The sequence below is a fragment of the Emiliania huxleyi genome (genome assembly GCF_000372725.1).
Source record: "Emiliania huxleyi CCMP1516 unplaced genomic scaffold EMIHUscaffold_1, whole genome shotgun sequence".
Classification (NCBI taxonomy): domain Eukaryota; phylum Haptophyta; order Isochrysidales; family Noelaerhabdaceae; genus Emiliania; species Emiliania huxleyi.
The window spans coordinates 1,401,051-1,427,612 of record NW_005202428.1 but is presented as its reverse complement, the minus strand read 5'-3'; the positions used below and the strand labels follow the sequence as shown (position 1 = coordinate 1,427,612).

Sequence of the window (26,562 nt, the reverse complement as noted above, 5' to 3'; positions counted from 1 at the left end):
CATCAGTACGACGACTACGCGGGCGACTTCTCGAGCCAGGCTTCACTAGCACCCGCCTCCAGTACCCTCCGTCGCGCCGCGGCGCTGTGTGCGGCCAGCGCTGCGAGTGTTTTTGTAGCGAGCGACTGGAGAGTCTGGGTTTCTGGATGCCACTGCATTGCCGCGACGATGGCCTCGGCTCCGTTCGCCTCCAGTACCGCGTCGACGTCCTCTGGCAGCGTCGTCTCTGCCATGTGCAGCAGCGCTGCGACGCCGTGTTCGGCCTGCTGCGGATCCTCTCGGAAGCGGTGCATGTTTTTGACGACCCACTTTGGCTGCTGCAGCTCGATGCCGAAGGACTGCGGCCCGCTCTTTGGCCGCTGAGGCACTGGCTTGTCCGGCGTGAAGACCCTGGCCATTGCAAGCAAGAGAGCCTTCGCTTGCAGAAAGAATTCTTGCAGGAAGAATTTACTCAGGGACCGCCAGTGGAGTTGGGATTCCACCGTGCACCGCGCTGCGAGCCTGTCGTGTCCCTTGTCAGGAGCAGGAGAGCCCCACCTGTGCCCCTGATCGTCCTTCCAAAATCCTGCTCGTGCAGGTGTGGACCCTGTCCTCCTCCCCTATCCCTCGATGTCTGTTTTCTTTCTTTCTCCGCAGAAAAGAAAGCGGACTGGCGCACCGGCCCCCGAACTATCGATAACTAAGTTTTGCAGGGACCCCGAAACACCAGCGCCGGCGCCCTGCACATACATGGGCCTGGCCGGCGACACGTGCATCTTTTGGGATTTCGAGAACGTGGTTGTACCGAACTGGTGCAAAGCCTCGGCGGCCGCCAATGCCATTCGCGAGGTGGTGCTGCCGCACGGGCGCATCACGGAGCGGCGCCTATACTACGACTCTGCAAAGGCCACCAGTAGCACTGATCGCATTGGTCTCGATCTGAGTGGCTTCACACTAGTCGACTGTCCAACACGTGGCACCAAGGAGACACTCGACAAGAAGCTGATTGTCGATGTGATGCATACCGCCTGGGAGAAGCGCGCCCGCGACGCAGCCATCACTGTGGTACTGATCACTAGCGACGGCGACTATGCATACACGATCGCGCGCCTAAGAGATATTGGTGTCAAGACGGTCGTCATCTATGGGCCACTGACACAGACTGCCGACGTGCTTTTGGACTCATGCGATGTCGCGCTGAGTTGGATCCACGACGTGCTTCCTGCCACGCTAAACCCCGCTGTCGATGAACCAGAACCGGCATCCGCCGACTCCATCAGTGCAAGTCCCGACCTGAAGGATCGCGTCAAAAGCGCCACCTCCCGCCACTTAGCCGAGCTGTCGGAGTCTGAGGATACATGTAATTGCCAGCACTTTCAGGCAGAGGCACTTCTTGATGGGATCGATAGGGAGGGCTGCGAAGATGACGTCTCTGTCGTGGACCAGATAGAGACCGAGGAAGGACGACATCTCATCCTTCTGAACTGCGTGCACGGCAGTCAAACCGGGGAGCTACGCAATTTTCCCAATCGGACCTGGCAGAACTGCATGACGCCGGACGCCACGGTTTCCAAAAAGTTCTACAAGAAGCGCGGCTTGCACTGCTTGCCTGAATACAGAGCCGTTCGCAATGCTGCGCTGCGCGCGGGTCTCATACACGCAAGCTTTGGCGCGCCGAGACACGAATCCCACCCCAATCCCCTGGAAGGGCACACGAAGCTGATGTACCTTTGCCTCACCATGAAGGGCCGCTCTCGCCTCGGACTTCCCGAGGCCCTCGACCGGAGTTAATTCTCTAAAAAGAAAGGGCACGCCCCCCGGGGGTGGGGAAAGACGGAAGGCAAAAAAAACAGAGATACTCTAGCACTAGAGAGCATCTGTGGCCGAGGATGGCGCCCACACCGCGACGGCTACGGCTAGCTTAGTGGCTCGCTAAACGCTCGCCTCGCTTTGTGTTTATCGCGAGATATAAAAGAATTTCAAAAGTCTCTCGCACAGACACGCACGATTCACACAACAGGCAAAGTGTGGACGACAGTAATTAGAATTTAGAAGCTCGTCCAGCTCGTCCTCACAGTGGACACAGAAGCCGTCGTCCTCGAAGGCGTCATCGGAATGGCGGTCAGACGGATGGTCAAATCCGCTAGCACCGTGGTGCTCGCCGAAAAGACCATCCCCATCCCACTCCCCTTCATCCCAACCCAGTCCCAACCCCCGTCCCCCCCACCCGGACCCGCGCGCCTCCCCAGCTCCCACCCCGACGTAATCCCGTAAAAGCTAAAAGAACTTCGCGTTTCCTCGACCAGCGTGTTAGATTTCTCTCTCTCTTTTTAATCATTATCACGGAACAGGCAACAAAGCTCTTCATTTCAGCACCCCGCAGTGACTCCTCCACGCCTCAATGCGCTGGCGCCTTGCCTTATGAAACCGAGCCACTGAAGAGTGACTCCTCAGTCAGACGCGCGCGACATGGCGTGCGGCATAACGAAGATGGGCCAAAGGTCCTTGATGGCCTGGACATCTCGCAGCGCGAACGCTGACTCGGCAAACAGGTGGCCGATCAGCAGCACGCCCACAGCGTGCTTGCGGGCGACTTTCGACCACAGGTGGTGCGTCTGCGGCGACCACGGGGAAGCCGCCTGGATGACAAGCGCTGCCGACGCGTGCTTAGCTGAGAGCTGTTGCGCAACCTCAAGCGGTGTGCCCACTCCTGTGACTCGCTCGTGGACGTCGGCGTCGCCGCGCAGTAGCTCCAAGGTCCGCCACGTCGGAAGCCACTTGAGGAAGTGCAGGGGCGACCAGTCTGCGCTGCGGTGGACAAACTCAAACACGTCGTACGCGCCCGGTTCTTCGTCTCGAGAGAGGTCTGCGAGGGGCGGCCAGTACGAGGGAATGGTCGCGCCCATCGCACGCAAAACCTGCGCGCCGATCAGGAGGCCGTTCTCGACAGCCGCCTCCAAAGGCACATCTCCCTGGTCAACGTAATCGTCCTCCTCGTCCTCGTCCTCCTCGTCCTCGCCGCAGAAGGCAGCGGCGTCAACATCAGCTCCCGCCTCGACCAAGAGCCAGACGCACTCTTGCCACTCCTGCTGCTTGCAGTCAGCGTTTTTTGTGTTCATCGCCACTCCCAGCGGTGTCCGTTCGTGAAAGAGGCTGAAGGATGGGAAGTTGAGGAAGGAGTTGACCTCGGCGCAACACGCCTCGTCCGTGAGCAGGTAGCGCATCACATCCGGACGAGCGAACGCCATGGCTGCCGCCACAGCGATGCAGGCCACGTCAGGCTTATCGACCCAGAAGGATTCGCCGTCCGGCGCAAACGTCTCGCTTTCAAGCAGCTTCTGAATATCGTCAACGGGATTACGGCTCAGGATGCCGAGCAACGACATGCGGCCATCTTGCCCCTCCTCCTCGCCGCTCTCTGAGGCGCTTCCATCGCTCATGCTGCGGCGGAGGCACTCACAGCACTGGAAGGGGGCGGCCGCGTTCTTTTTTCGCGCCAATGGCCGACACACCTACCGGCTCTTCGTGCGCCTGCAATGAAGCCCTCCGTCCCGAAATCCGCCGCCCAGGCCAGGACGGAGGACGTGCTCCGGCCGTTTGAGGATCGCAAGTGGGTCGACGTCGGCTTCTCTGGCGACGTGCAGCAGCGGCCAGACGGGCTGCTTGGGCGGCGCGTCTTCGTTCTGCGCAGCCGACCGCTCAAGCCGACCGCGACTCTGGCCGTGCCACGCGAGGGCCGCCCGCCGCTCGGGCTTCCAGGGCGGTACGTTTACATGCAGCTCCGGGTGGCGGGCCGCGGCCGCCCGTTTGCGCTGCACGTGGACGTCCTCGCCGCCGACCGCTCGGCAGTGCGGCTCTCCTTTGCCACGTGCTTTGCGGCGGCGCGGCGGTGCGGCTCCGTGGTGCAGCTCCCGGCCAACGCGCTGGCGGGCACGGCCGGCACCTGGATCGTCCTTGCGCTCGACCTGCCCGCCCTGCTCCGGGCACACGCGCCCGACCTGCCGGCCGGCCGCTGCGCGCTGCGAGGCTTTACTCTGTCAGGCAACCTCTCGTTCGCTCGCTCCTTCACCTCCGACGAGGTCCACTCGCCACTGCGCTTGCCGCCGGAGCGCGCCGGCGAGTGGCCGCTGGCGCTGCCGCTCGAGCCTTCGCAGGCGTCTCACCCGCGATTCGCCGAGACTCCCCGAGATGCCCGGCCGGCCGCTGGAGCCGTCGCAGGCGCGTCGTGCGTCGAGAGGAGCGACGCGGCTGGTGGCACGACCACGACGCGTCCAGGATACGTCCACGACACCTCCCGCAGGTGTGGGTTGACCGGTACGGCTGGCTGTGGGCGCCGTGCGAGCCTGCCGGCGCGCAGGGCGGAGACGTGGCGCAGGGCGAAGACGTCGTCGCCGCGCCTACCTCGCCCTCGCTCTCCGCCTCGCCCTCCACCGTCGAGCGGCGGCGGCGAAGAGCTTCGCTGGCGCCGCGCTCCGCCCCCGGCACAGCCGCGCTCCCGTCGCCGCCCGCCCGGCTCCACCTCCGCCGCGCCGTCGGCTGGACTGCGGAGCCGGGGCTGCTGCTGTGGCTTCCCGAGCCGGAGCGGACCAGCTTGCGCCGTCGGCACCGCCTCGGCACCGTGGTGTGAGCCGTCTCTTCGCCCGCCGTAGGAGCTGATCGCGTACGCCGTCGGCGCGGCGCTCGTCGTGCAGCGTGTGGACACGTCCGAGCAGCGCCACCTCTTCGGCCACACGGCGCCCATCTGCGCCCTCGCGGCGGCGGCGGCCGCGCCGCTCCTCGCCACGGCGCAGGAGGGTCCTCGATGAAGGATCAGGACTCGTTGTTGACGATGACTAATGACCGCCCCCCCCCCCCCCCCCCCGCCGCGGCGCAGGAGGGGCCTCTCGCCATCGTGCGGCTGTGGGAGTGGCGGAGCGGCGCTTGCCTCGCGCTGCTGCAGCAGCACGCCTGCGACATGCACGCGCTCGCCCTCTCGCACGACGGCACGAGGCTCGCCGCCGTCGGCAAGGACCACCGCGCGCGGCAGATGCTCGCGCTGTGGGACATCTCCGCCGCAGACGCGCCCGTGCCCGCCGTCGAGTTGGTCGACGCCAAGGTGACGCTGCACCACGTGCGCCGGCTCGCCTTCGTCCCGCCGGCCGGCGGGTCGGCCGAGGAGCCGCAGCTCGCCTCGTGCGGCTTCGAGTCGGTCCGGTTCTGGCGCGTCAAGCGCGGCAAGCTGCACTGCTGCGGCCTGCCGCTGCAGCACCACGAGGGTGAGATGCTCCTCGACCTCGCCTTCGACCCGCCCCCCGCCTCCCCCGACGAGGAGGCCGCCGCACCCGATCGGCCTCCCGTGCGGATGCTCGTCTCCTCGTCCGGAGGCAAGCTCTTCCAGGTCGACCCGCTCGCGCGCCGACTCGAGTACGTCTTTGCGCTGCACGACGGGCCCATCGACGCGCTGGCGCTCGGGCGCGGCTTCGCCGTCACCGGCGGCGCCGACGGCAAGCTGTGCGCGTGGCGGCTCGACTTCGGCGCCTGCTGGCTCGAGAGGGAGCTTGAGGGCCCCGTCGTCGCGCTGAGCCCCTCGCCAGACGGGCTCAAGCTGCTCGCCGGCACGCGGCGCGGTGCAGTCGGTCTGCTCGACTTCGCGAGCGGTCAGCTCGCGCCGCTGCTGCGCGCGCACACGGACTTCATCTGCGCCGTCGCGTCCGACCCGCACAACCGCGAGCTGGCCACCGCGTCGTGCGACGGGACGGTGCGCGTCTGGGAGCTCGACGGCGCGGCGCCGCAGCTGGTCGAGTTCGAGGTGCCGGGCGGCTGCGCGCGCAGCGTCGCGTACCACCCCGCCGACTATTCGCTCGCGTGCGGCTTCGACGATGGCACGGTCCGCGTCTTCGACATCGGCTCCACCTCCCTCCTGGCGGAGCACCGGCAGCACCGCGGCCGCGTCCTCGCCCTCGCGCACGCACGCGGCGCCCGCCGCCTCTTCTCCGCCGCCTCGGACGGATCCCTCGTCGCGTACGACTCGGCGCACCAGCCCCCGCCCTGCCCGCTCGCACGCGTGTCTCGCCATTCGCAACTCACAGCCACGAGGGGAGCACTCTGCAGGCGCACGAGTACCAGCCTTGCCGCTCGCACGCCGCCTCGCCGGGCGCAGACTCGCCCTGCCTCGCCGTCTCCGCGGACGACACTCTCCTCGTCGCTGGGGGCCTGCAGGCCGACCTGTAGCCGAGAGGTAGCCGAGAGGTAGCCGAGAGATTGCTCCTCGTCGCTAGCCCCCCGTCAGCCCCCCTCTCCGAGGCGGCCAGATGGATCGCTCACGCCCCTCGCCAACCCCTCGCAGGTGGTGGAAGCGGCGGTGGCACGGCTCGCAGAGAGAATGGCGCGGCTCGAGGCGAGTGACCGACTCCCGTCGCATCAGACCGCGCAGGAGGGCGCGGCGACGGCCAGCCAAACGCGTATTGAGGCGGCGGCGAGCTTCCCCGCCGAGGCGGCTGCCTCGTGCTCGTCCCAGAGGTGAGAGGGCCAGGGACACAGTGGGCAGAGTGGGGTCAGAGACGAGAGAGCGGTGGGATGCTACAAGGCGTTGAGGAGGAGACCGCTCAACGGCCCGCGTGTGTGGCCGGGCGCGGTGTGGGGGGCTGGAGGAGAGTGCGTCTGTCAGCGAACGCGGGGACGGGTTAGCGTGGGTGTTCGACTGGGTTCACTTGAGCGACACCACATAAGATAGGTGCACGGGTCAGTACGGGTTACCATATAAATAAAACCGGCACAACGTGACCTATGGCCACCCTAGCATCTCTGCGTCCTCGGGAGACGGGAGACGGGACCTCGCTTCCGTCTGGGTTGTTGCACGAGTATATGGGACAAAAGCGTCGAAAATGTCCCAAAAAGCGTGTCTCGAGTTTGTTGCAGCCCCACAGCTGGCGCGCGCTGCCAGGAAGCACCGCTCGCGTGTCGGCCGCACTCCCTGGCACCCAGGGAGTGCGGCCGACCGACCAGACCGAGTAGGCTCGACGCCGCGCTCGCTGTGGGGCTGCAACAAAGTCGCCGCCGAGCGTGCCACCGACGGCGTCCTGGCGGCGGTGATGGAGTGTGAGACCTGAGGCTGCGGAGGTGACGCCTGAGGTACCGGCCCGTGCACGGCGACTCAGCCGGCGACCGCCACGGGCTCAGGCGAGACTTGTCGACTCGTTCCGGCTCAGCTTCACCGTGGTCATCGGGCGTCTGTCGACGTCAGGACCACCCATACAGCTCGCGGGTTTGAGGTCGCAAGAGTCAAGATGGTGGCGTTTGGACATCCCAACCATCCCACAAGACAGCCTGTAGGTGATGGCGGGACGGCGCAGTGTTTGTGGCACTCGGCAGTAGGCACCTGCGGCACGGCCCCGCTGTCGGCTCTCGCGGGCTGCGGAACCGGCCCCAGAAGGGGACGGTCCGGGCGAGTGTGGCAGCTCCTGCGCTAGTATGGGCACCATCTATCACAACACTACTGACCCTGGCCATTAGAGCTGCCAGGGATAGCGTCAGGAGCCGGTAGGAGTCAAACCCCCTCATATTTGAGACATCGTGTCCCATATACTCGTGCAACAACCCGTCTCACGACGCTTCACGCGTCAAAGCACAAAGGTCAACGAACGGTCTCACGCCCCCTCCTCGGCCACGGCGGTACCAGCCATGTGCTCCTTGTGCACGCGGACTCCCTCTTGCACCTCGTGCTCCTCCAGATCTTCATAGTCGCCATCAGCGTGGTAAAGCTTGTACAGGGCCACGTTCCCTTCAACATCGCAGGCAGGAAGCCAACACATGACCTCGCCGGCGAAGAGCTTGCCATTGTACTCGCGCATCGTAGTCACGCCGACAAGCTCGCTCCCCGCTCGCTGCCACTTGATCTCTGGCTCAGTCAGGAGGGTGTGCTGGTACGGCGTTGCCCCGATGACCTCCCACTGCTCCACTGCGTCGCTCTCGTACCGCACGAGATATGCGACGAGAGCCGGCGCCGTTTTTCATTGCCTGATTCTAACGAGACACAGAGCAGCGGCACGGGCGTTGCCGATCGAACACGGATTGCTGAGGGTCATGCACAATTCGTGCGGTTATGGGCTGCAAAACATGCACACGACAGGCCACGCCACGTGCGCCACCATATCCAGCTGCGCAGCGGCAACGACTGCCGAGGCGCAGGCCGAGCCGCAGCCTACCGATGCCCCGCCGACATGCGGCATTGGCCAAAATGCTGGGCATCTCAGGTTGAGGAAGGCAACTTGAAATAGCAAGGAGCATCCTAGAATGCAAAGGGGTAACTCCAGATGCTAGCGCATTCACGAATGCAGTTCGCATTCCAGGATGGTCGACGCAACTCGGCATTCTGAGTTGAAAAATGCAATCTGAATTGATTTTTTGCAACTCAAAATGCCCTCAGCATCTCAAATTGCGGGTTCCCCGCCCCTGACGCTCCCGAGGTCGATGGTCCGGGATACTCCCCAAGCACGCCAGTGAGTGCATGGAAGTCTTAGCCGACGTGTACGAGAATTGGAGCGCAGCCGAATCACTCAAACGTTTCGACTGTGACCCCGGGTACCACAGTGAGATCACAATGCGCGCATTTGGCGGTACAATTAACGATTCGAGCGTGACGGTGCGACGACGGGACCCACCACATAGCCAACCGATGTGCCTGGGTTGGGTATGTGGTGGCAATACAACCATTTGCTCGTCGAGCATGACGTACGAGAAGCGGTGGACCCCCCCCAAGCAGCACCAAACATTTGAGGCAGCCCCTCTGACCAACGCCTTTTTCTCCGTCCAACGCCAGGAAGGCATCTTTTCATCTCTAGAGCCCTCAGAACAGCACAAGTGGCCCGCGGACAGAGCTTTCAATAGTGCAGAAGACCCAATCAACCTCCGTCCGTGCGCCAACTCGTGGTTGACGACAGGGTGGCGACCAAGTGTTCGTCGTAATGCTGACCCCTCTGCACACCGAACGATTATCGCGCCATTAGCGCAAAGTGTTACCATTCCACGCCACATCACTCTGAAACTGCCATCGGTAATGGACGAGTTGGGTGATAATGGCAAGCCCAAGGGTGGAGGTGCTACGTACGTTCGAAATCGACTCCTCACTCCGAGTTATCGCCTTGACATGACTTCTTCTCACGGGCGAGATCCCTCACGGGCGAGATCCCTGATCCCTAATACGGACGGGACCCCTAACGGGCGAAAACCCTAACGGGCTCTCTACCGGCGAAATCCCTAACAGGCCAGACGCAAAAAAAAAACGTGGTGCGACCTTATTAGGACGGGTCGGGCCGCCGACTTTGTCGGAAGCGAACTTAGGCACAGCGCGCCCCCCTGTCCTGGACGGCCACAGGGGCTGCCAGGCGCGCAATCACTGGTAGTTCGACGCCACGTTCCCTCCGTTAGTGCACGAAAGGCGCGATCGGCAAGGACGAAACATCCCTATTCTGTTGGAGAAGGCGCATCGGAGCCCGACAGCAGCTCGCTGGACGTCGCCGATGCAATCATGCAGCTCTCCTGGGCACGCTCCCTCCATCTTACATCTAAAGCGCCCCCTAGGAGCGTGCGGCGACCTGCCCTGACCGGCCCGAGCGACCCGCTTTAGGTCTCTTCTACTCTGCCTGACGCTGCCCGCAGCTCCGCACCGCAGCGTCCGCCAAGGAAACGGAGGCCAGATTTGGACTCTCAGGCCCCGTACGGGGCCTGAGAGCCCAAAGGGGTATAGCCCTATAGGGGTATAGCCCTATAGGGGTATAGCCCTAAAGGGTTTACTACGAGAACCGAAATCGGGACCTGAAATGACGTACGTCCTAGGACGGCCGACTATGAAAATGAAACCTATGCTGTGCGACGAAACCGAATCAGGTTATCCTGGGGCCAGTTTTGCTGCGAAAGAAAAAGAAAAAATACCAGCGACCAAACCCCTCTCCCTCCCTCCCCAACACCCCCACCCACCCTCCCCATCAACCCGGAGAAAATAGCGCCGCACGCCCCCCTGGAACCAAAATAGTTAGAGGCTGCGCAGGCCGTCCCGTTTGCTGTTTGAAACGCCTGTTGCGCTGGCCGCTGCGCGCGCGCGCTGGCCGCTGCCGGGGCTCTGTCTCACTCTCACGTGCCGCAATATGTGTCACACACGGCGGCTTCTGCCACCTCTCGATTTGGCCTGTATAAGGTTTTCCGGAAAACAAAAAGGAAAACAGAGGGTCCCCAGCACTTTGCGTTTCCGGAAATTTCCAGGGAAAACAGAGGGTGTTTGGTGCTCCATTCTGGAAACTCGCTGTTTTCCCTGCCTGAGTCTGAGAGCTGGTCTGGGGCAAAATCTAAGGCAAAATTGAGGAAATCGACAAAATACCCAGGCGGTCGCAGGGTAAATTCCAGGTATGCACGGGTTCTCCGCAAAATTCCCGGCATTTTGCCGATTTGGCCTAAAATTTGGCTGATTTTGGGCCCAAACCAGCCTCGACTCGGCTCAGAGCCCAAAATTTGACGATTTCCACGGAGTTTTCCCGGGAAAAGAGAGAGGAAAAGAGAGGGTGTTGTAGAGAAAAAAGGAAAGGAAAACAGACGGGGTGCGAGAGGAAAACCTTATACAGCCTAACTCTCGATTGGTTCTACTTTCTCCGCACACCTACCGGGGAAGGGGCGCTTGGGAGCCGGGGCGGGGGCGGGGGCGGGGGCGGGGGCGCGCAGCGCGGCGGCGCGGCGCGCGCAACAGAGGGTAGGGTGGGGAAGACGGCGAGGAGGGGGCGGCGGCGGCGGCGGCGGCGGCAGCGCGCGCGCGGCGCGCGCGACGGGGGGGCGGAGCAGCGACCGCTGGCGCGGCCGCTGCTCCGTCTGTGCCAGGGACGCGCGCTCTGCGCCGCTGCAGAGCGCGCGCGTCAGGGCAAGGGGCATGCGTGGCGGCGCGGGACGCGCGGCGGCGGCGGCGAGCAGCCTCCGTGGGCGGTGAGGCGGCCGGGCGAGGGCGCGGCGGGTGACGGGTCAAGGGAGCAGCCCACACCCGGCGTCGCTTTTTGAGCGACGCTGTGGTACGCCTGCGCAGGGGCCGCAGGGCGGTCAGTTGTGGGGCGAGGCGGTGCCGGCCGCGGGCCGGGTGCAAGGCGCCGGCCTCGGCGCCCCTCGGCGCGCCGCACGGGCGCGGCGAGCCTCTGAGCGGGAGCCGAAGGTTTGCCTGTGGGAGGGAGGTGGGAGGTGGGAGGCGGTGGGGTGATTTGACTTTGCCGCAGAGGCCGTCCCTAGCTGTGAACAGCAAAACGGGACAGTATCCAAATCTCTTAGTCTGTCTCTAAGGCCAGCCCCCACACCGGCAGCAGCAGCCAGCGCGACGCCGCGCTTACCTTCTGGTGGAGGCCGCAGTACCATGGTGAGCCTGCTCTCGCTCCCGCACGAGCTGATTCACCACGCGCTCTCGTTCCTGTCGGCCGCTGATGTCGCTCGTGCGGTTTGCGTCAGCGACGTGCTGCACAATCTCGCTGGCTCACGTGCCGCAGAGCTTGCCGTGCTCGTGAATCAATTTCCACGCATGCCAGCGATTCTGCGTCACGCGGCGACAAACGGACAGCGTCTGCCAACCAACATCATCAATCTGCATAGCGAGCAGCAGGCCATCAATGCCGGTGCGCCGCGCCAGCTGACGCTGAACGCGAACGAGCTGGAGATTGGCGGCGCCGATGAGCTGCTGTTCACGGTGGAGCTGTATAATGGCAACGATTTCGCGGGCGTGTGGAGCGGCGCGCTGACATCGCTCCTCTCCCACCATGGCGCTAACGACGCCGGTGGCTCGCGCCTGTGGTCGGCCCGCCCGGCCTTTATCAACGAGCTGAACGCACTCAACTATACAGACCCGGACGAGGCTATGCGCCGCTGGCATCAGCTGCAGTGTCGCGTGCTCGTCTCTCGTGGCTTGCGAACCTTCAAGATTTACGAGGCTGGCAATGATCTGGGAGATGGCGCGGACTGGTCCTACTTCGAGTACGAGACTTTGGGCGAATGGCAGTCAGCGGGCCAAGAAGCCTCCGCGAACGCGGAAATTTCAGACGACGGCGTGGTCAACTTCTGCCTGACGGCAACGCTCAACTACGACGACGACGACGCACAGCCCATTGCGCTCGCCAACGCAGAGCAGCTCTTCCGATGCCATCTCCCGTGGTGAGCCGAGCGTCGCAATTGAAGCGAAAAAAAGTCTCCCGACAGTGCTCCCGACGCCATATACCTCCCGTGGTGAGCCGAGCGTCGCGTACGTGCGCGCAAGCGTGTCTCGCAAGCGTGATGGTTGTGGTCTGGTGTGCGGGGGGGGGGTTGCCAGCACCCCCCGTTTTTCACAGAAGTGTTCACAGCCGTTTCAGACTGCCAGACCGAGAACCAAAAGGAAAACTGACCCGCTCGGGGCTATAACGGAACTGATCGTGAAAACTCTCGATACTCTTAAGGTCCTTCGGGCCAGTGCTTGCGAGTTGGGGGGGGCAAACCCTGCCCGGCCCCTAGGTGCTAGGACCCCAGGTAAGGCCCAGGTGTGGCCTAGGGCATCAGAAGGGACCAAGAGGAGTCCAGTCTGAGCCATAGAGCCAATGTCTTTGCCCCCGAAGGTCGCGTTCAAATGCCCGGAACGGACGTTACAGTGGTCTCCGGCCGGCGCGATCACCGAGCTGTGACGAGGGAAGCCTGATGAGGTACGCAGGGGAGAATCCCCCGGTCAGATCTTCAGATATACAGAATAACAAAATTCGCCGTGAATTCTTCTGTCTGAAACGCCGCGGTGTTGTGGGATTCGCCCTCTCCGGTGGCGAACACGCTACTCCCGCGCCGCGCCCACTACCACCAACTCTCCCACCATGTACTGGTACACCGCGTCGGGCGGCGGCTTGATCCTCGTCGTCCTGCTCCTGCGCCGGCGGCTGACAGCTTCGTCCGACGGCGCCTCCAAGGCTGCGCTGCCGCAGAGCACGCTGCGCGAGGACGTGGCGAGCGTCAGGCAGTGGTTCGCCAACCTCATCGGCCCCACGCTGCGGGGCCGGCCGGCGTGCAAGCCGACGATGCCCGCCGTGATTCCCACCGTGGTCGAGGAGCTCAAGCAGGTCATGGACGGCGAGCTCAGCTGGACCTTTGTCGACTGCGGCTGCGGGCAGGGCACGATGCTCCAGCCGATGCGGAACGCGACGGTCGACGGGCGGCGGCTCTTCCAGCGCGTGGTGGGCGTGGAGCTCGACCCGGCGACGCATCGCGAGGCGGTCGCCGCGCACAACGACCCGGCCATCGAAGTCGTCTGCGGCGACATGTTTCCGTTTGTCGACAAGCTGTGCGCGGGCGACGACATCCTGGGCGGCTGCGCGGTGTTTTACATCTACGAGCCACTCTGGATGGCGAACCTGCCGGCGGAGGAGATGCGCCGGCTCTACGGCGGCCTGCTCGACGCGGTGGCGAGGCACCCCGGCTCCGTCATCGCCTACTGCTCCGCAGACGCGTACCGCGAGATTGGCGCGTCGCTGCTCGAGGAGAAGGGGCTCGTGCTTCGGCGGGCGGTGAAGGTGGCGCAGAACGGCGCCTTCAACAAGCTGCGCGGCGTGTACAACCCGCTCGAGTTCTGGCAGGTCCCGCGCATCTCCACGCCACCCACGTCCGAGTCGCTGTGAGCGAGTAGAGCTACTCTCCAGCTGCGCCGGTATCAGCGCGCCTGGTCTCTCCAGAGTCGCGGCCAGCGCGAGGCGGGCCGCAACATGTTGCCGCCATCTTGTCTTTGTCACTCTTCATTTGTGGAGCGCCATGAACACATGCGTATTGTGAGAGAGAGTGCTTGAGTGGAGTCTGGAGAGAGACGGCAGCGCGTCCCCCCCCCCCCCGGAGGGGCCCGAGTCTCCGGCCGAGTGAGTGCCAGATGGCCCATGCTATTTCTCCGCGCGTCAATAAATGTATGCAAGTAAACATGCCATATGAACGCACACGACTGATAGAGAGAATAACCTGCTGCAGGAGCCGCAGCCCAGGGACTTGTGTGGTGCACTCGGAGCGAGCACTGCAGCACGAGCAGAGATCAGGGTCCGCTCCTTTCGCCGACACGGCGCTGAGCGGGGAGGCAACTGCTGGGCGGCGCTTTGTGGCCGCCGGAGGGGGGCACCTGCCTGGTCGGCGGCGCGAGGCTCGCGATGCCGCAATGGCAGCCGCACCCGGTTGGGCACTCGGGCTCCCCGCGCGCCGCAGCCGCTGTCACCCACGCGCGCACACACTGCCAGTGGCCGCCATGGCCGCACGCACCGCACGCCCACGCGACGCCGCGCACGGGCAGCGCGCAGATGGAGCACCGCAGCGCCGGCTGCGCAGCCGCGTGCAGCGCCTCTCCGCTGCTGGAGGGGCAAGCCTGCAGCGCGCCGGAGCCCGCCTTTGGGCTCGCCCGCCGCGCGAGCTGCGGCCCGGCCGCCGCCGCGCTCGCAGACGCGCCCGAGGAGCAGAAGCCGAGCAGAGAGCCGAGCCGGCCACACGACGTGCTGCTCGGCATGCCTGGCGGGACGTGTCGGACGTGTCGCGGACGGTGTCGTGGGACGTGTCGCGGACGCGCCGTGGGTGTCATGGACTGTCGCGGACGTGCGATGCAAGACGTGCGGCTCGGCACACCTCCGCCCCCGCCCCCGAGCAGAGAGCCCGAAGCGCTGCTCGCGCCTACAGGACGGCTGCTAGAAGGCTCACGAAGGCCCCCGGAGGAAGAGGAGCCCGAGGCGCTGCTCGCGCCTGGCCCGCCCTCCGCGTCGCGCGGTATGGCGACCTGTGGCATGCGACACGCGGAGCTAACTGAGGGCGTGAGTCGCGTGCAGTGTATTCGGCGCGTCGCGTGAACACGAGGGCTACGAATGCAGTGAATGGCGGCTGCAACACAGGTGGGCCCAGCTGTGTACGTGTCGTCGCGAGCGCCAGTTGGGCTACAGGGATGCCGCATCTGTGCTATGGCGACCGCGCACGCGGTGACTGGCGGCGCGGCGGCGGCGCTCGGCACGAGCGAAGCGTGGCGGCGGGTCGGCGGGTCGGGAGAGGCGGCGCCCGCTGCTCGGCACTGCTGCAGGAGCCCGCACGAGGTCGCCCCGCCCGCCGCGCCGAGCAGCGTGGGCGGGACCGACCCGCCGCCCGAAGCGGCGGGCGACGCCCCGAGGAGGAGCGAGACGTGTCCGTGCGAGCTCGAGCGCCGGTAGCTCTGGCTGAGCGACGAGGAGCCGCTCCGCTGCCCGCCGCTCAGGGGCGGGGGCACGCGGCGGTGTGGCGGCGACCGCGCAGCCGGGATGCAGTCGAGGTGGAGCGGGGCCGCCTGGTCAAACTGCCCTCTGTCACCTCTCGGGCAAAACAGCCGGGCACTCTCCGGCACTCCCAGATGGCGGCCTGGTCGAACGGCCCACCCGGCCGGTTCGCCTCGTCGTCGCCGCCTTGCGCCGGGCCGCCGGGCGGCTCCTCCTATGGAAAGGCTCCGAGCGGGCTTCGAGAGGGATCTTGGCAGCTGCACCGGCGCCGACGCGGCCCGCTCCTCGATGGTCCGCGAGATGCGGTCGTTGGAGGCCCGGCCGCCGCCTGCAGAGGAGGCTGCGGGAAGGCTCAGGGGAGGCTTCACCGCGCGCCACCGCGGCGGAGGGGAGCGCTGCCGCTGCCGGCGGCGTGGGGAGCGCGCCGCCGCAGGGGAGCGACGAGCTTGAGCAGCTGCGCACGCGTGTGGAAGAGCTGCCAGCGAAGCAGCAGATCTGCGTACACGCCCACGCACCACAGGCCCGCCTAGCTCGTCCAACAGTGCGCGAGTCGGACAGGTGTGAGGCCCGGCACGCATCCCCCCCACGCAGCGGGAGGCTCTCGCCTCCGCCTCGCCGCCCAGCAGCGGCAGGGACATGTCGCTTGCCCGTGCGGCCGCCGCCTCGGCAATGAGTGGCACGCCGGCGGTGGCGCAGATGGCGAGGAGAGTGGCGGTGCTCTGCACGTCGGCGGCCCGCACCCGGTCGTGCAGGATCGCGGAAAGGAGGGGCAGCTGCGGGCGGGTCGCGGGCGGGTCAGCGGGCGGGGGGGCGTCAGCGGGCGTGTCATGGACGTGCGAGTCATGGACGTGCGACGCGCCATGGGCAGGTGGGGCGAGTCGCGGGGGAGGGTGGCGAGGGAGCAAGTGTCTCGGGAGTGCCGCCGCACCGCGATCGCATAGTCGCGCGTGTCGGCAGTGGCGTACCTAGTGGATGGGATTCTTGGAGCTGGGATTGAGGACAGAGTCATTACGTTGAACTCGTGGGACACGGCAGGGGCGGGAGTGCGGTTTCGTGCTGGGCATCTTGGGTCATCTCGTGCCATCTCGGGTCATCTCGGGTAATCTCGGGGCATCTCGGGCCATCTCGGGCCATCTCGGGCCATCTCGCGCCATGCATCGCGTGGGTGCAGGGATGTGTGCTCAGCATCTACGTCGGCGTACGGCAGCCGGCTCGCGCTGACGACGAGGCACTCGCCCCGCTCGCTCCGCTGGCACCGGCTGCTCGCGCCCCAGACCTGCGGGCTGCCTACGGTGCCTCCGCCTGCCCCACCCCCGCCCTGGGTCGCGGGGGCGAGGGCCGACAGCGCCGTCGACACGAGCATCCACTGCCTCCACAACTCGCCTCCGCCGCCGCCGCTCGGCCCTCCGTGCGCCAACGCAACCTCGGCGTTGAGCCGGCACAAGGCCGCCGCCTCGGCGCGCGCGGCGGCGAGCAGCGGCCCGCTCCGCACGCTGCGCGCCGGGAAGCGGCGCGCGAGGCTGCCGAGCGCATAGCGCGCGGCGAGCTGCGGCGCCGCCTCGATGGCCGCCGCCACGTCGTGAGTCGTCACGCGCGACGACGGCATCGCGCCGAGGGAGCGGAGGAGGCGGAGGCGGGACTTGGCGGGCCGGCCCCCTCCCGCGCCTGCCGCGCGCCGGCGGCCTCGCGCGCGCCTGCGGGAGGAAGAAATCGAAGAAGGCGGTCCACAAATTCAATCAGGAGAAGGCCGTGAACTCGCCCGGTGCGTGCCTACCGCCCGCCGGCGGCGAGAAGGGGAGCGGCGGCCGCTGCCCTCCGAGAGCGCCCTCCTCGAGCCGGTAAGGCACGAGGCTGGCCAGCCGGCTGCTGCCTGCGGGTGGCAGCGTCGGGGGAGACGTCACGTGGCGGGGAAGGCGCGCCGGCGGACGGGTGGGCGCGGAGCGGGCCGTGCAGGGAGCCGTCCGATCGGCCGCAACCCCGCGCCGCCCCCGCGCCGACTTCGGCCCCCTCCTCCTCGCCCGCCGCGCCAATCTCGCCCCTGCTGTCGGCTCTGCCGCCGCCCATCGCCCGCACGCTCGCGCGAAACTCTCGCTCCTCCTCGTCGAAGTCAGCGTCGGCATCGGCGTCGCGCTCGTCCAAGCCGACGCCCTCCCCGGACGGCGAGTAGATGCCGCCGCCGCCGCCGCCGATCGCGGCGATCCCGGCAGGGCGGAGGAGGGTCGACCCTCCGCCCGACTCGAAGAAAGGAGTAGCCGTCGCCAGCTGCGCACGCACGATGGGGGCGATGTGCATGCCCTGCACCAAGCCTATGCCGGACGGCTGAAGAGACGGCTCAGGGGCGCTTCGAGACGGGTCCGCTCCGCACTACCGGCGCCCGGCCGAGAAAGTCCTCGTACGAGCGCGGCACCTCCGCCTCTGCGAGGCCGGCGTACCTGCGACCGCGTACCTTGATCGTCATGGACACGCCGTGCGGCGACTCCGCCCTCGGGCGAGGCCAGCGTACGGTGACGGCACGTTTGCAAACGCGAGGAGCAGCCCCGAAGGGCAGAACGAGGCGCCCGAAGTGCGCGGCGGCGGCAGTCGCTCAAATGCGCCCGCCGCCGACGCCGACGTCGGGAGAGCGACCGAGGGGCCGGTGGCGACCAAGCCGGCGCCGCTCCCGCGCTCCTCGCGGGGGGTGGCCTGCGCCTGCTCGTCGCGCAAGCGGCGCCAGTCGCGCATCCGGTGCAATGCCACCGCACGCTGCGCCTATGGGAAAGCTCCAGGAAGGTTCCGCAGACTGCTCGTGCGGATGCCACAGAACGCAACCGCACGCTGCGCCGCGCTGAGGATCGCGCCGAGGAGGGGCAGCAGGGCCGCCGCCGCCGCGTCCGCCGCCGCGTCCGCCGCCGCTGCGGCGTCCGCCGCGCCCGCCGCGCCGCCGCGCGAGCTGCCCGCCTCTGGCGCGGCCAGCGCGGCTGCCTCCGCTGCAGCGGCGGCTCTTGCGAGCTCGCGCAGCAGCGAGGGCAGGTCGCGCGCGCCGGCGCTCCTCCACGCGGAGGCGAGCGCCGCCTCCGCCTCCGAGAGGACCGCCGCAGCGAGCGGCCCGCCGGCAGGCACGCGCCCCTCCGCCCGAAGGCCCGCCTTGCTGAGGGCCGCCTCGGGCGCCGCCGTGAGCGAGGGCGGTAGCTCGTGAGGCCAGCGCAGCAGCAGCGGCAGCGCGCCGCCTCCGCCCTCGCCGCCTCCTCCCCCGCCGCCTCCTCTCCCAGCTGTACCGCCCTCTGCTGCGTCGCCCTCTGCTGCAACGCCTTCGGCATCGACCACCTCCGGCAAGGTGCAGCTGATGCGCACCTCAGCGAGAGACTCGGCCGGCACTAGAGACTCGGCCGGCACCAGAGACTCGGCCGGCACTCCTCGACAAGCTGCGGCGGCCTCGCGAGGAGAGGAGGCCGAGAACTGCGCGGGCGGCGCCAGCGAGAGGAGCGGCGGGAAGGGCGGCTGCTCTCTCGCCCACGCCGCCTGCGCGACCCGCACACACCTCTCCAGTGCCCCCCACTCCGCCGCCGCGCCAGCCACCTTTTCGCCAGCCACCTTTTCGCCCTCCAGGCCGGCGGCCAGGGCGGCGCTGGAGGAGGCCTCATCTCCTACGGACATGTCTCGGACATGTCATGCCCGTGTCCTGGACATGTCGTGACCGGCGGAGGCCGGCTCGCCTCGCGAGCCGTGCCGCCCTCCCTCCCCCTCCTGCCCCTCCCCCTCCTGCCCCTCCCCCTCCGGCCCCGCCGCTCGGCAGGACGGCTCGCTGCGGGTGTCTGCGTCGGGCTCCGCCTGGTCGGCTGCCGCCCGCACGACCCGCCACACGCCGAGGAGACGGTCGCTCCCCAGCGAGACGAGGCGCGCCTACCTCGGGTCATCTCGGGTCATCTCGGGTCACCTCTGATGACCTCTGGTCATCTCGGGTCACCTGGATGATCTCGAGTAATCTCGGCTCACCTCTGATGATCTCGAGTCATCTCGGCTCATCCGTCCTCGGGCAATCTCGCCTCTTCGCCCACGCCGCACCCGCACCATGCGACCGAGCAGACCGACGCGTCTCTCACCCCCGCGGCACCCCGCACAAGCCGCAAGCTCTGCCCGCCGCTCTGCCCGCCGCCACCTCTGCCGCTGGCGACGCCCCACAAACGGATGCCCGCGCCCGGGGACGCGCCGTCGTCGCCCTCCGCAGCGGGGGCGCCTACAGCCATTTGGGTGTGTGGCGCAACACCAGCTAAGGGCCAGCCAGCCCACTGCAGCGGCGCCGGTCACGGCGAGGACGTGTCCCGGACATGTCCCGGGCATGACGTGCGGCCCGCGCGGCGCAACCTAGCGAATGCAAACCAGCGGCGAAGCGGTGAGTGGCCACCTCCCTGCGAGATAGCGTGGCGTGCGTGCAGCCGCGCCGCAGCGTCTGCTGCTAGTGCCGCCGCCGCCGCCGCAGGAGGAGAGGCCGTGTCGATGCCTCTTCCGCTGCGAGCCGCCGCCGGCATCCAGAGCGCACAAGTCGGCGGCGCGCGGCTTGCGGCGGTGGCGACACAACGCGCGTCGAAGGGCGCCTGCTGCGAGCCGCCTCCGCCGCCCTCGCCCCCCTCGCCGGTGCCGCCACACAGTCGCACGTCCCACAGCTGCACCACGCCCCCTCCTCCGCCTCCTCCTCCGCCTCCTCCTCCGCCGCCTCCTCCTCCGCCTCCTCCAACCGAGCGGCTGCTCGTAAGGAGCAGAGGCAAGCGGGGAGGAGGGTCGGCGCCAGACTCCGCCTCACCGCGGCGAGGCCCGAGCCCCTCGCCGCCCGCGCAAGGACCGCCGCAGGGACCGCCGCAGGGACCGCCCGCCCAGTCCACCGAGACGGCAACCGAGACGCCCCGCCCGCACGCGACGCCTGCAGGGAGAGGAGCGCGGACTGGGAGGTTCGATCCACGAGTATCGTCCGCCGCGTCTCGAGGTCGAGCCTGTTTACCACGCCAGTGTGCTGAGTACGTGCTCGCTCCTCACGGCCGCCCGCCGCTCCTCGAGGGTTTAGCCTACCCGGGTACTCGTCCACAGCTCCGGAGACGAGGCTCAGGGGAGAGGGTAGAGAAGTACGGAGAGAGGGATCGATGCGACGAGCACGCGCCGAAGGAGCCGAGCGTGGCGGAGGAGGCGCGGTCCGCGAGCCGCCTCACGTCGACGATGTGCACCCTGTCGCCGCACAGAGCAGCGAGCAGGTGCTCCCTCGCGCCGCCGCCTAATCAGTTTCGCCGCCGTCTGTCCGTCAGCTCAGCCGGTGCTAGCCAGCCGCCGCTTGGCGCGGCACCGCCAGCGTCAGCCGGCCCGCCGCACCACGAGACGCGGCCGGCGCCGCCACCCTCTGATGCCGACGGCCCGCCTCCGCCTCCGCCGCCCTCACGCATCGCCAGGTGCCACGCGCTTCCCGCGCGGCAGTCGAAGAATGCGAGGCCGCCGCCGGCAGTGGCGGCGGCAAGCGTGTGCGGCGCGGCCGGTCTCCACGCCACGTGCTGCACCGCGCAGTCGCGAGGGCCCTGCCACCCGCCGCCTGCCGCCCGGCCGCAGAGCGTGACGAGCAGCGACAGCGCGCCTGGCTCAGCGGCGCCGTCGTACAGGCGGAGGGCTCCGTCCGCGGACGCGCACGCGATGGTGCGCCCGGATCCCGCGCCTCGCTGCGGCTGCCACTCCAGCGCCACCGGCGGTGCCAGCTCGGGCGTCGGCAGCACGCGGCACGGCTCCCACGGCCACTCGAGATCGACAATCCATATCTCGCGGCGGACGCCGAGCGCCGCGAGCCGGCCCGTCGAGTCCACGGTCAGAGTGTCGCCCGCGCCGACGGCCTCCTCGAGGCGAGCCGCCGACTGGAGCAGCATGCTCGACGGCTGCCCACGCTGTCTGTGTCAGCTCCGCCTCCAGCGCTGGAGGCGTCGGAACTGTCGGCTGTGCATGAAGCTTGCGACTTGGGCCAGGCTGTGAAGAGCAGTCGTGCCACTGGGCCAGGTGATAGCCCTGGGTGGGCAATCCATACGCCTAGTTGGACCTCAGAACGTCCGACGACCGCGTCCCAGTCCTCTTCGGATTTTTGACGCCACCACACCGCGCCGCGGCCGGAGGCCGAGCGAGAGCGCAGGGGATGGCCGTGACGGACCGGGTCGAGCTCTGGGAGGTGAAGTGTCAGTGTATATATTGTAGAGACTGACCATGTGCACAATATCCATGGAACGCATAATCAGAAGAGAAAAACGTGTATGGCGACAAAGCGAGTAATGGAGAAGTCTGTCCGCGCCTAAGGATTCTGCCATTCCTATTCTGCTCTACTACACAAGGATTCTTGCTATTCTACCTCTCACTAGATTCCCCTTCCCAGGTTCCTCTTCTGCTCAGATATTCTGATTCTCTCCCCAGACTCTCCCATCTTGGCCCCGCTTTCAGCTTCCTGATTCTCCATTCTCGTTTCCTCCGCTTCCTTTCCGATTCTCTAGGGCAGCCAGAGCCAATTCCTGATTCTGCTCCCCCCTCCCGATTCTCCTGTCTCTCTTCCTATTCTTGATGCTCCATTTGATTCCTGATTCCTGATTCCTGATTTGTCGGATCGCCCACATTTTGACCGGGATTCTGATTCCTGATTCCTGATTCCTGATTCCTGATTCCAACATTTTGACCGGGATTCTGATTCCTGATTCCTGATTCCTGATTCCTGATTCCTCGGAGTTACGCATTTCGGCGGGATCCTATGTTGGCCTGACTCTCCGAACTCCTGAGCCGATATTGCGTGTGCGCGGGGCTTCACACAGCTCACTCAAACTTCGCCCGCGGCAGCATGCTCAGGCGCGGGTCTCTCTGGCGCTCCAGCCTCACGTCAGCGCACTCAGCGCTTAGGCCTCGGTCCGGCGTCCGCAAAGGCGCAGTGTGTGGTGCGGGCTCTGCCCGCCCCCCCGAGGAGAGGGGGGGGGGGGGGGGCGCTCCCGCGCGGGGGGGAGCCGAGCGAAGCTCGGCTCGGGTTCAAACTAACCCTCCCCCTTTTCCCTTTTTCTAAAACTGCTCGCCGCGAGCGGCTCGCTTCTTGCGGTAGGTAGACATTCTACCTCCCATCTAACCGCGCCAACCCTTTCTTGGGTAATGGGTAGACCTTTCACACCCACCGAGGTCATATTACCTCTAACTAGTTCGTGCGTCCTGCTATCGCCCGCCTGCTTTCGTCGCATCCTCTCAGTGTGGTTTATGGTTTGCTAGACCCATGAGACCAGCCACGCCGCGCCCTCGGGCGCCTCCACCGCCGCCCTCAGCCACGCCGCTACGACCGTCGGAGACGTCAACTCCGCCGTCACATGGTATCAGCTCTCGCCACCAAGTGCGGCATGGCCTGCCGGAAGTGAGGTGCAGCGTGGAACCCGCACAGCGCCACAATCTGACTCACAATCATGGGGTGGGGCCATAAGGGAACCGGGTGACGCGCTTGGGCGGGCAGTAGCCCAGTTCCTCGCCAAAGTAGGTGCGGTCCACGCCCAGCGCGAACGTGGCGGAGATGCTCACGAAGTAGCCGACAAACAGCAGCGAGAGGGATAGGGCGACGGGCCACAGTAGTGTAGGCTGCGCGCTCTGGCGCGCAGCAAAGTAGAGTGTAGGTAGTGCGCCACCAGCTGCGAGAGCGAGACCGTCTTGAAGACAAGCACGTCGCGCTTGAACGTCGCCCACTGCAGCTCCGTGCGCCAGTAGAAGGTCTTGATGTAGCGGACGTAGTGCACGAAGGACGTGCCGAGCAGCAGCACCAGGGGCTGAGAGCTGGCGACACTGAGGTGCACCAGCAGGGCGAGGTAGGACAGGTTGTTCCAGCCCACGTACTCCTCAGCCTTGTTGAACGCGTGCGTCCAGAAGACCACGTTCCACGCGCCGAACTTCTCCAGCGCAGTCTCCGGCGTGATGGTGCTCACGAAGAGCAGACGGAAGAGCTGATTGTAACACGTGCTCATGAAGGCGAGCAGGCGGCCAAGTGGCATGAGAAGGGTGGGGTACGTGACAAAGTGTAGCTTCAGCACGATGCGCTGCTCCTTGTTCGCCAGGCCAGCGTTGGGGTGGTCCTGGATGAAGTGCGGCTCGCGGTGGAAGTCAAAGGCCACCAGGTTGCCCTGCTGTGCAGTGATGGACGTGGGCACCATGGGGAAGACGGTGGAGACCTGTGTGTTGTTGTCCATGCCCACGATGCAACGGAAGCAGGAGGCGAAGGGGAAGAAGGGGAAGGGCCCGTCGATGTGCTTGGTGTAGAAAACCGTGTCCGAGTTGCCCGTTCGATTCGGGCCGCTCACGTATATCTCATTCATGCCCCACACAGGGATCACCGTGTACCAGCGAGGCGAGAAGATGGAGGCAAACATGCTGGCGACCTCCGGGCTGTGCACCAGCGCGTCGAAGGCGGGCGTCAGCGAACCCAGCTCCGAGTACCACCAGTGGCTGGACGTGTGCTTCGACGGGTTGTGTTCCATCGCCCACTTCCGGATCAGTTGCAGATACTTCTGTTGTTCAGGGCTGCTGAAGTGGGTACGCAGCACGCGGTTGAACCCGGCGTTCCAGGCCCAGCGGAAGCCGCCGTTGTCGATGGGGGCGTGCACCAGGAAGACCAACAGCGTGGGCAGCACATACGTCAGTACGTTTGCGGTGGTCAGCATTGCGCCGAGTGCTTCAGGCTGCAGCAGAGGCCACAGGAGGGCGATGGGGGCAGCCAGGCCAGCCAGCTGGCGCGCTGCGGCGTCGAGGCAAAGAGGCAGCAGGAATTAGGTGTGCTGCGTGAGCAGCGACAGGTAGTCGGCCTCGCCGACGCTCTCGGTCTAGCTTATCCAGGGGAGGCAATGCCGGGGCCGTACAGCAGCTAATGTCGCCGGCGTGCGTCCCGGTGCCGGACGGTAATCTCGTTTTTATCTTGTTGGCACAATCAGTATCCTAGGCAACCGGCACAACCCAACTTCCGCGCGACTTTTCTTTCTTTCGGTGTTGCAGTTTCGCTGCACTAGCGGCTCTTCACCCGGGTCGTCGCCGTCTCGGCACCCGCGTCGCTGCTCTCGGCACGCATGATGATCGCTGTGCTCCCAACTCTTGTCGGCCTCGTGCTCCAGCCCATGCCGCGACGGGAGGCTCTTGCGTCTGCCGCCGCCGCGGTGCTCACCGTCGCGTCGCCCGCGTGTGCCAAGGGTCCAAAGAACAGCGTGTACTTCACAAACGTGAAGGACGGCGATACGGTGCCGAGCACGTTCACGTACAAGTTTGAGGTCACCGGGTACGCGCTCTCGCCTGCTGCCGCTGGGCTCAAGGAAGGCACTGGCCACCACCACATGATCATCGACGCTCCCACAGCCTTCGTAAAGAGCGGCGAGGCAATCCCGATGGATGCCACCCACAAGCACTACGGGAAGGCGCAGTCGGAGGGGGAGCTCGAGCTGGAGCCAGGGAAGCACAAGATCACCCTGCAGTTCGCAAACGCCTACCATGAGTCGTACGGAAAGGAGTTTGCGAAGACAATCACGGTCAACGTCAACGGTGCGTGAGCGCGGGTGGCGCCGCGCCCTCACGCCGTCAGAGATATGCCCGCCCTCTACCTTGCGGAGCGCGCCCGGCCGTCCTCGGCATTGCCCGCGAATATAGAGTACTGTCTGCATGTAGCACCTCGGTCCAATACACAATGCACATGGACATGGACAAGCGGTCGCTAGCTAGTGTCACTACGTAGTGTGCGGCGAGCGCGCGGCTCTGTGTCGCCCTAGGTGCCTGATCTGGGACGTGCTTTGCCATGCACATGCTCTCTCATAACATACGAAGAATCCACACGATGTTCTTAATTCTAACGGAAGGACGCTTTGTCACACGCCGGACACCCGGAGTGCTGCTGCTGGCAGCACGTGCTGGGGCGTGACATGGAGCTAGTGATCTGTGAGATCTGTGAGGGTGTCCGCCCGCAGGCGCATTTTGTATACCGAGGCGGTGCACGGTGCCGACGTGTACCGTTAACCTTTGTCCAGTGGAGAGCCTCATTTGGCGCGCTGGACTCACGCCGAGAAGAGCTCGCATATTTTACATGTTGCGTGCGCTTGTGCCGGACTTGCAGCACCGATTCTGGTCTGTGGCACCGGGGTCGTTCGGCATTGGTGCATTGCCCCGCTCGCCAGTTCATTAGTATGGGCAGGCGCCGTAATGATCGACGTCCCCGCTGGCGACTCCGATGGGTTCACCATCAGAACCAAGGTTCAAGCACCCCCAGCAGCCCGTTAATGCGCGGTAGCACTTTTTCCGGGGTGGCACAAGTCTAGCGCCCGTCCCGTCCACGCGGTAGACCCCGCCAATTCTTTGGTGGCACGGCAGCCCGTTCGGACAGCCGCCATTGTTCACGAGGCAGCTGGGCTCCTCGGTGACGCACCGGGGGTAGTCGTACACGTGTGGTGAGCACTTCTTGTAACCATAATTTGCCGACTGCCACAGCCCTTCGTAGCAGTGGCCGCTGATGCAATCCCCATCGCTGCCGCACAGCGCACCTTCTTTGCCGGTCTGGCATTGTCCATAGTACACCGCTGCTACACCGCCCACTGAATTCCATTGGTAATGGTTCAAGCAAACGCCGTGCCCCCCTCCCCCATATCTCTGCTTCGCGGGGTCGTACCTGGGAACGCTATCGCAATTCTGGTTCTCGGGGTCGCAATCATATACTTCCGGTCGCTGCCTGCACTGTTCGCAGCTTGGTGTCCTTTTCACTTCCCCCAGACCGTTGCCACCGAACTTTAGTTCATACGCCGAACATTCGCACATTGGCAGGCATTGTGTGTCGCCGCCGGTGGTACTGCAGCTGCATCGGTCGTTGACGCAGCGGCGATCCCCGTTGCAGTCGCCGTCGTGTCCGCACTTTGCATAAAAGTTGCCGTCTTGGCATTCGTTGTCGCGGCAGACCCCTTTGTTTTCCCCGTTCTCCTTCACGAGCTTCATGCAGTCATATCCGTTGTTGTTGCCGCAGGAGGCGCCTTTGCCGCCCAGCCAGCAGCGCCCATCACGGTCTGCGACTGGGCCGCTGCCATCTGGACGTGAGTACACACCACACCCCTCGTTGGGCCTGGGGCAATTTCCGGCGTGTTCGAGAATGCCACTCCCGGGGCTCCCGGGGCAGAGCCGCTTCGCCTCCTGTGCGCACCACGTCAGGCCGTCGCAGGTCGGGTCGGCCTTGCTGCAATCGAGCGAGGCCCACGCGTTGAGGAAGGGGTCCCAGAAGGTGCCAGTGTTCACTGTGTAGGTGTACTGCTTTGGACAGCTGGGGGCAGGGGTTGGCGCAGGGGTTGATGCAGGGGCCGGCGCAGGTGCAGGTGCCGGGCCGCCCCCTTTGCGCGCTTCGCGGTCA

General features: G+C 66.0%; 8 protein-coding genes across 8 annotated transcripts; 4 read left to right on the top strand and 4 right to left on the bottom strand.

The window, feature by feature from the left end:
- Positions 1-14: 14 nt before the first annotated feature.
- On the bottom strand, positions 15-398 carry EMIHUDRAFT_194295 (hypothetical protein; the record flags this gene model as incomplete). Its single annotated transcript, XM_005794152.1, has 1 exon — positions 15-398. One exon carries the CDS (start codon positions 396-398, stop codon positions 15-17), a length of 384 nt encoding a protein of 127 aa, XP_005794209.1.
- Positions 399-729: 331 nt separating this feature from the next.
- EMIHUDRAFT_95007 (hypothetical protein) lies at positions 730-1,770 on the top strand (the record flags this gene model as incomplete). Its single annotated transcript, XM_005794151.1, has 1 exon — positions 730-1,770. One exon carries the CDS (start codon positions 730-732, stop codon positions 1,768-1,770), a length of 1,041 nt encoding a protein of 346 aa, XP_005794208.1.
- Positions 1,771-2,429: 659 nt separating this feature from the next.
- On the bottom strand, positions 2,430-3,419 carry EMIHUDRAFT_194293 (hypothetical protein; the record flags this gene model as incomplete). Its single annotated transcript, XM_005794150.1, has 1 exon — positions 2,430-3,419. One exon carries the CDS (start codon positions 3,417-3,419, stop codon positions 2,430-2,432), a length of 990 nt encoding a protein of 329 aa, XP_005794207.1.
- A 1,514-nt stretch (positions 3,420-4,933) lies between these two features.
- Positions 4,934-6,481, top strand: EMIHUDRAFT_194291 (hypothetical protein; the record flags this gene model as incomplete). The annotated part of the gene is made up of 2 exons (XM_005794149.1): positions 4,934-6,022; positions 6,305-6,481. 2 exons carry the CDS (start codon positions 4,934-4,936, stop codon positions 6,479-6,481), a joined length of 1,266 nt encoding a protein of 421 aa, XP_005794206.1.
- A 6,260-nt stretch (positions 6,482-12,741) lies between these two features.
- On the top strand, positions 12,742-13,907 carry EMIHUDRAFT_431801 (hypothetical protein; the record flags this gene model as incomplete). Its single annotated transcript, XM_005794148.1, has 1 exon — positions 12,742-13,907. A coding segment is annotated over one exon (874 nt), but the record flags the coding sequence as incomplete, so codon positions are not given.
- A 1,285-nt stretch (positions 13,908-15,192) lies between these two features.
- Positions 15,193-21,067, bottom strand: EMIHUDRAFT_460991 (hypothetical protein; the record flags this gene model as incomplete). Its single annotated transcript, XM_005794147.1, has 14 exons — positions 15,193-15,408; positions 15,458-15,522; positions 15,657-15,720; positions 15,800-15,967; positions 16,123-16,159; positions 16,397-16,888; positions 16,965-17,064; positions 17,096-17,489; positions 17,560-17,626; positions 17,698-17,942; positions 18,003-18,817; positions 19,330-19,407; positions 19,972-20,088; positions 20,503-21,067. The coding sequence occupies 14 exons, from the start codon at positions 21,065-21,067 to the stop codon at positions 15,193-15,195; spliced, it is 3,423 nt and encodes a 1,140-aa protein (XP_005794204.1).
- Positions 21,068-22,613: 1,546 nt separating this feature from the next.
- Positions 22,614-23,857, bottom strand: EMIHUDRAFT_95001 (hypothetical protein; the record flags this gene model as incomplete). The annotated part of the gene is made up of 2 exons (XM_005794146.1): positions 22,614-22,793; positions 22,832-23,857. 2 exons carry the CDS (start codon positions 23,855-23,857, stop codon positions 22,614-22,616), a joined length of 1,206 nt encoding a protein of 401 aa, XP_005794203.1.
- Positions 23,858-24,211: 354 nt separating this feature from the next.
- EMIHUDRAFT_431800 (hypothetical protein) lies at positions 24,212-25,044 on the top strand. Its single transcript, XM_005794145.1, has one exon. It carries the CDS (start codon positions 24,257-24,259, stop codon positions 24,728-24,730), a length of 474 nt encoding a protein of 157 aa, XP_005794202.1. The 5' UTR covers positions 24,212-24,256; the 3' UTR covers positions 24,731-25,044.
- Positions 25,045-26,562: the final 1,518 nt, after the last annotated feature.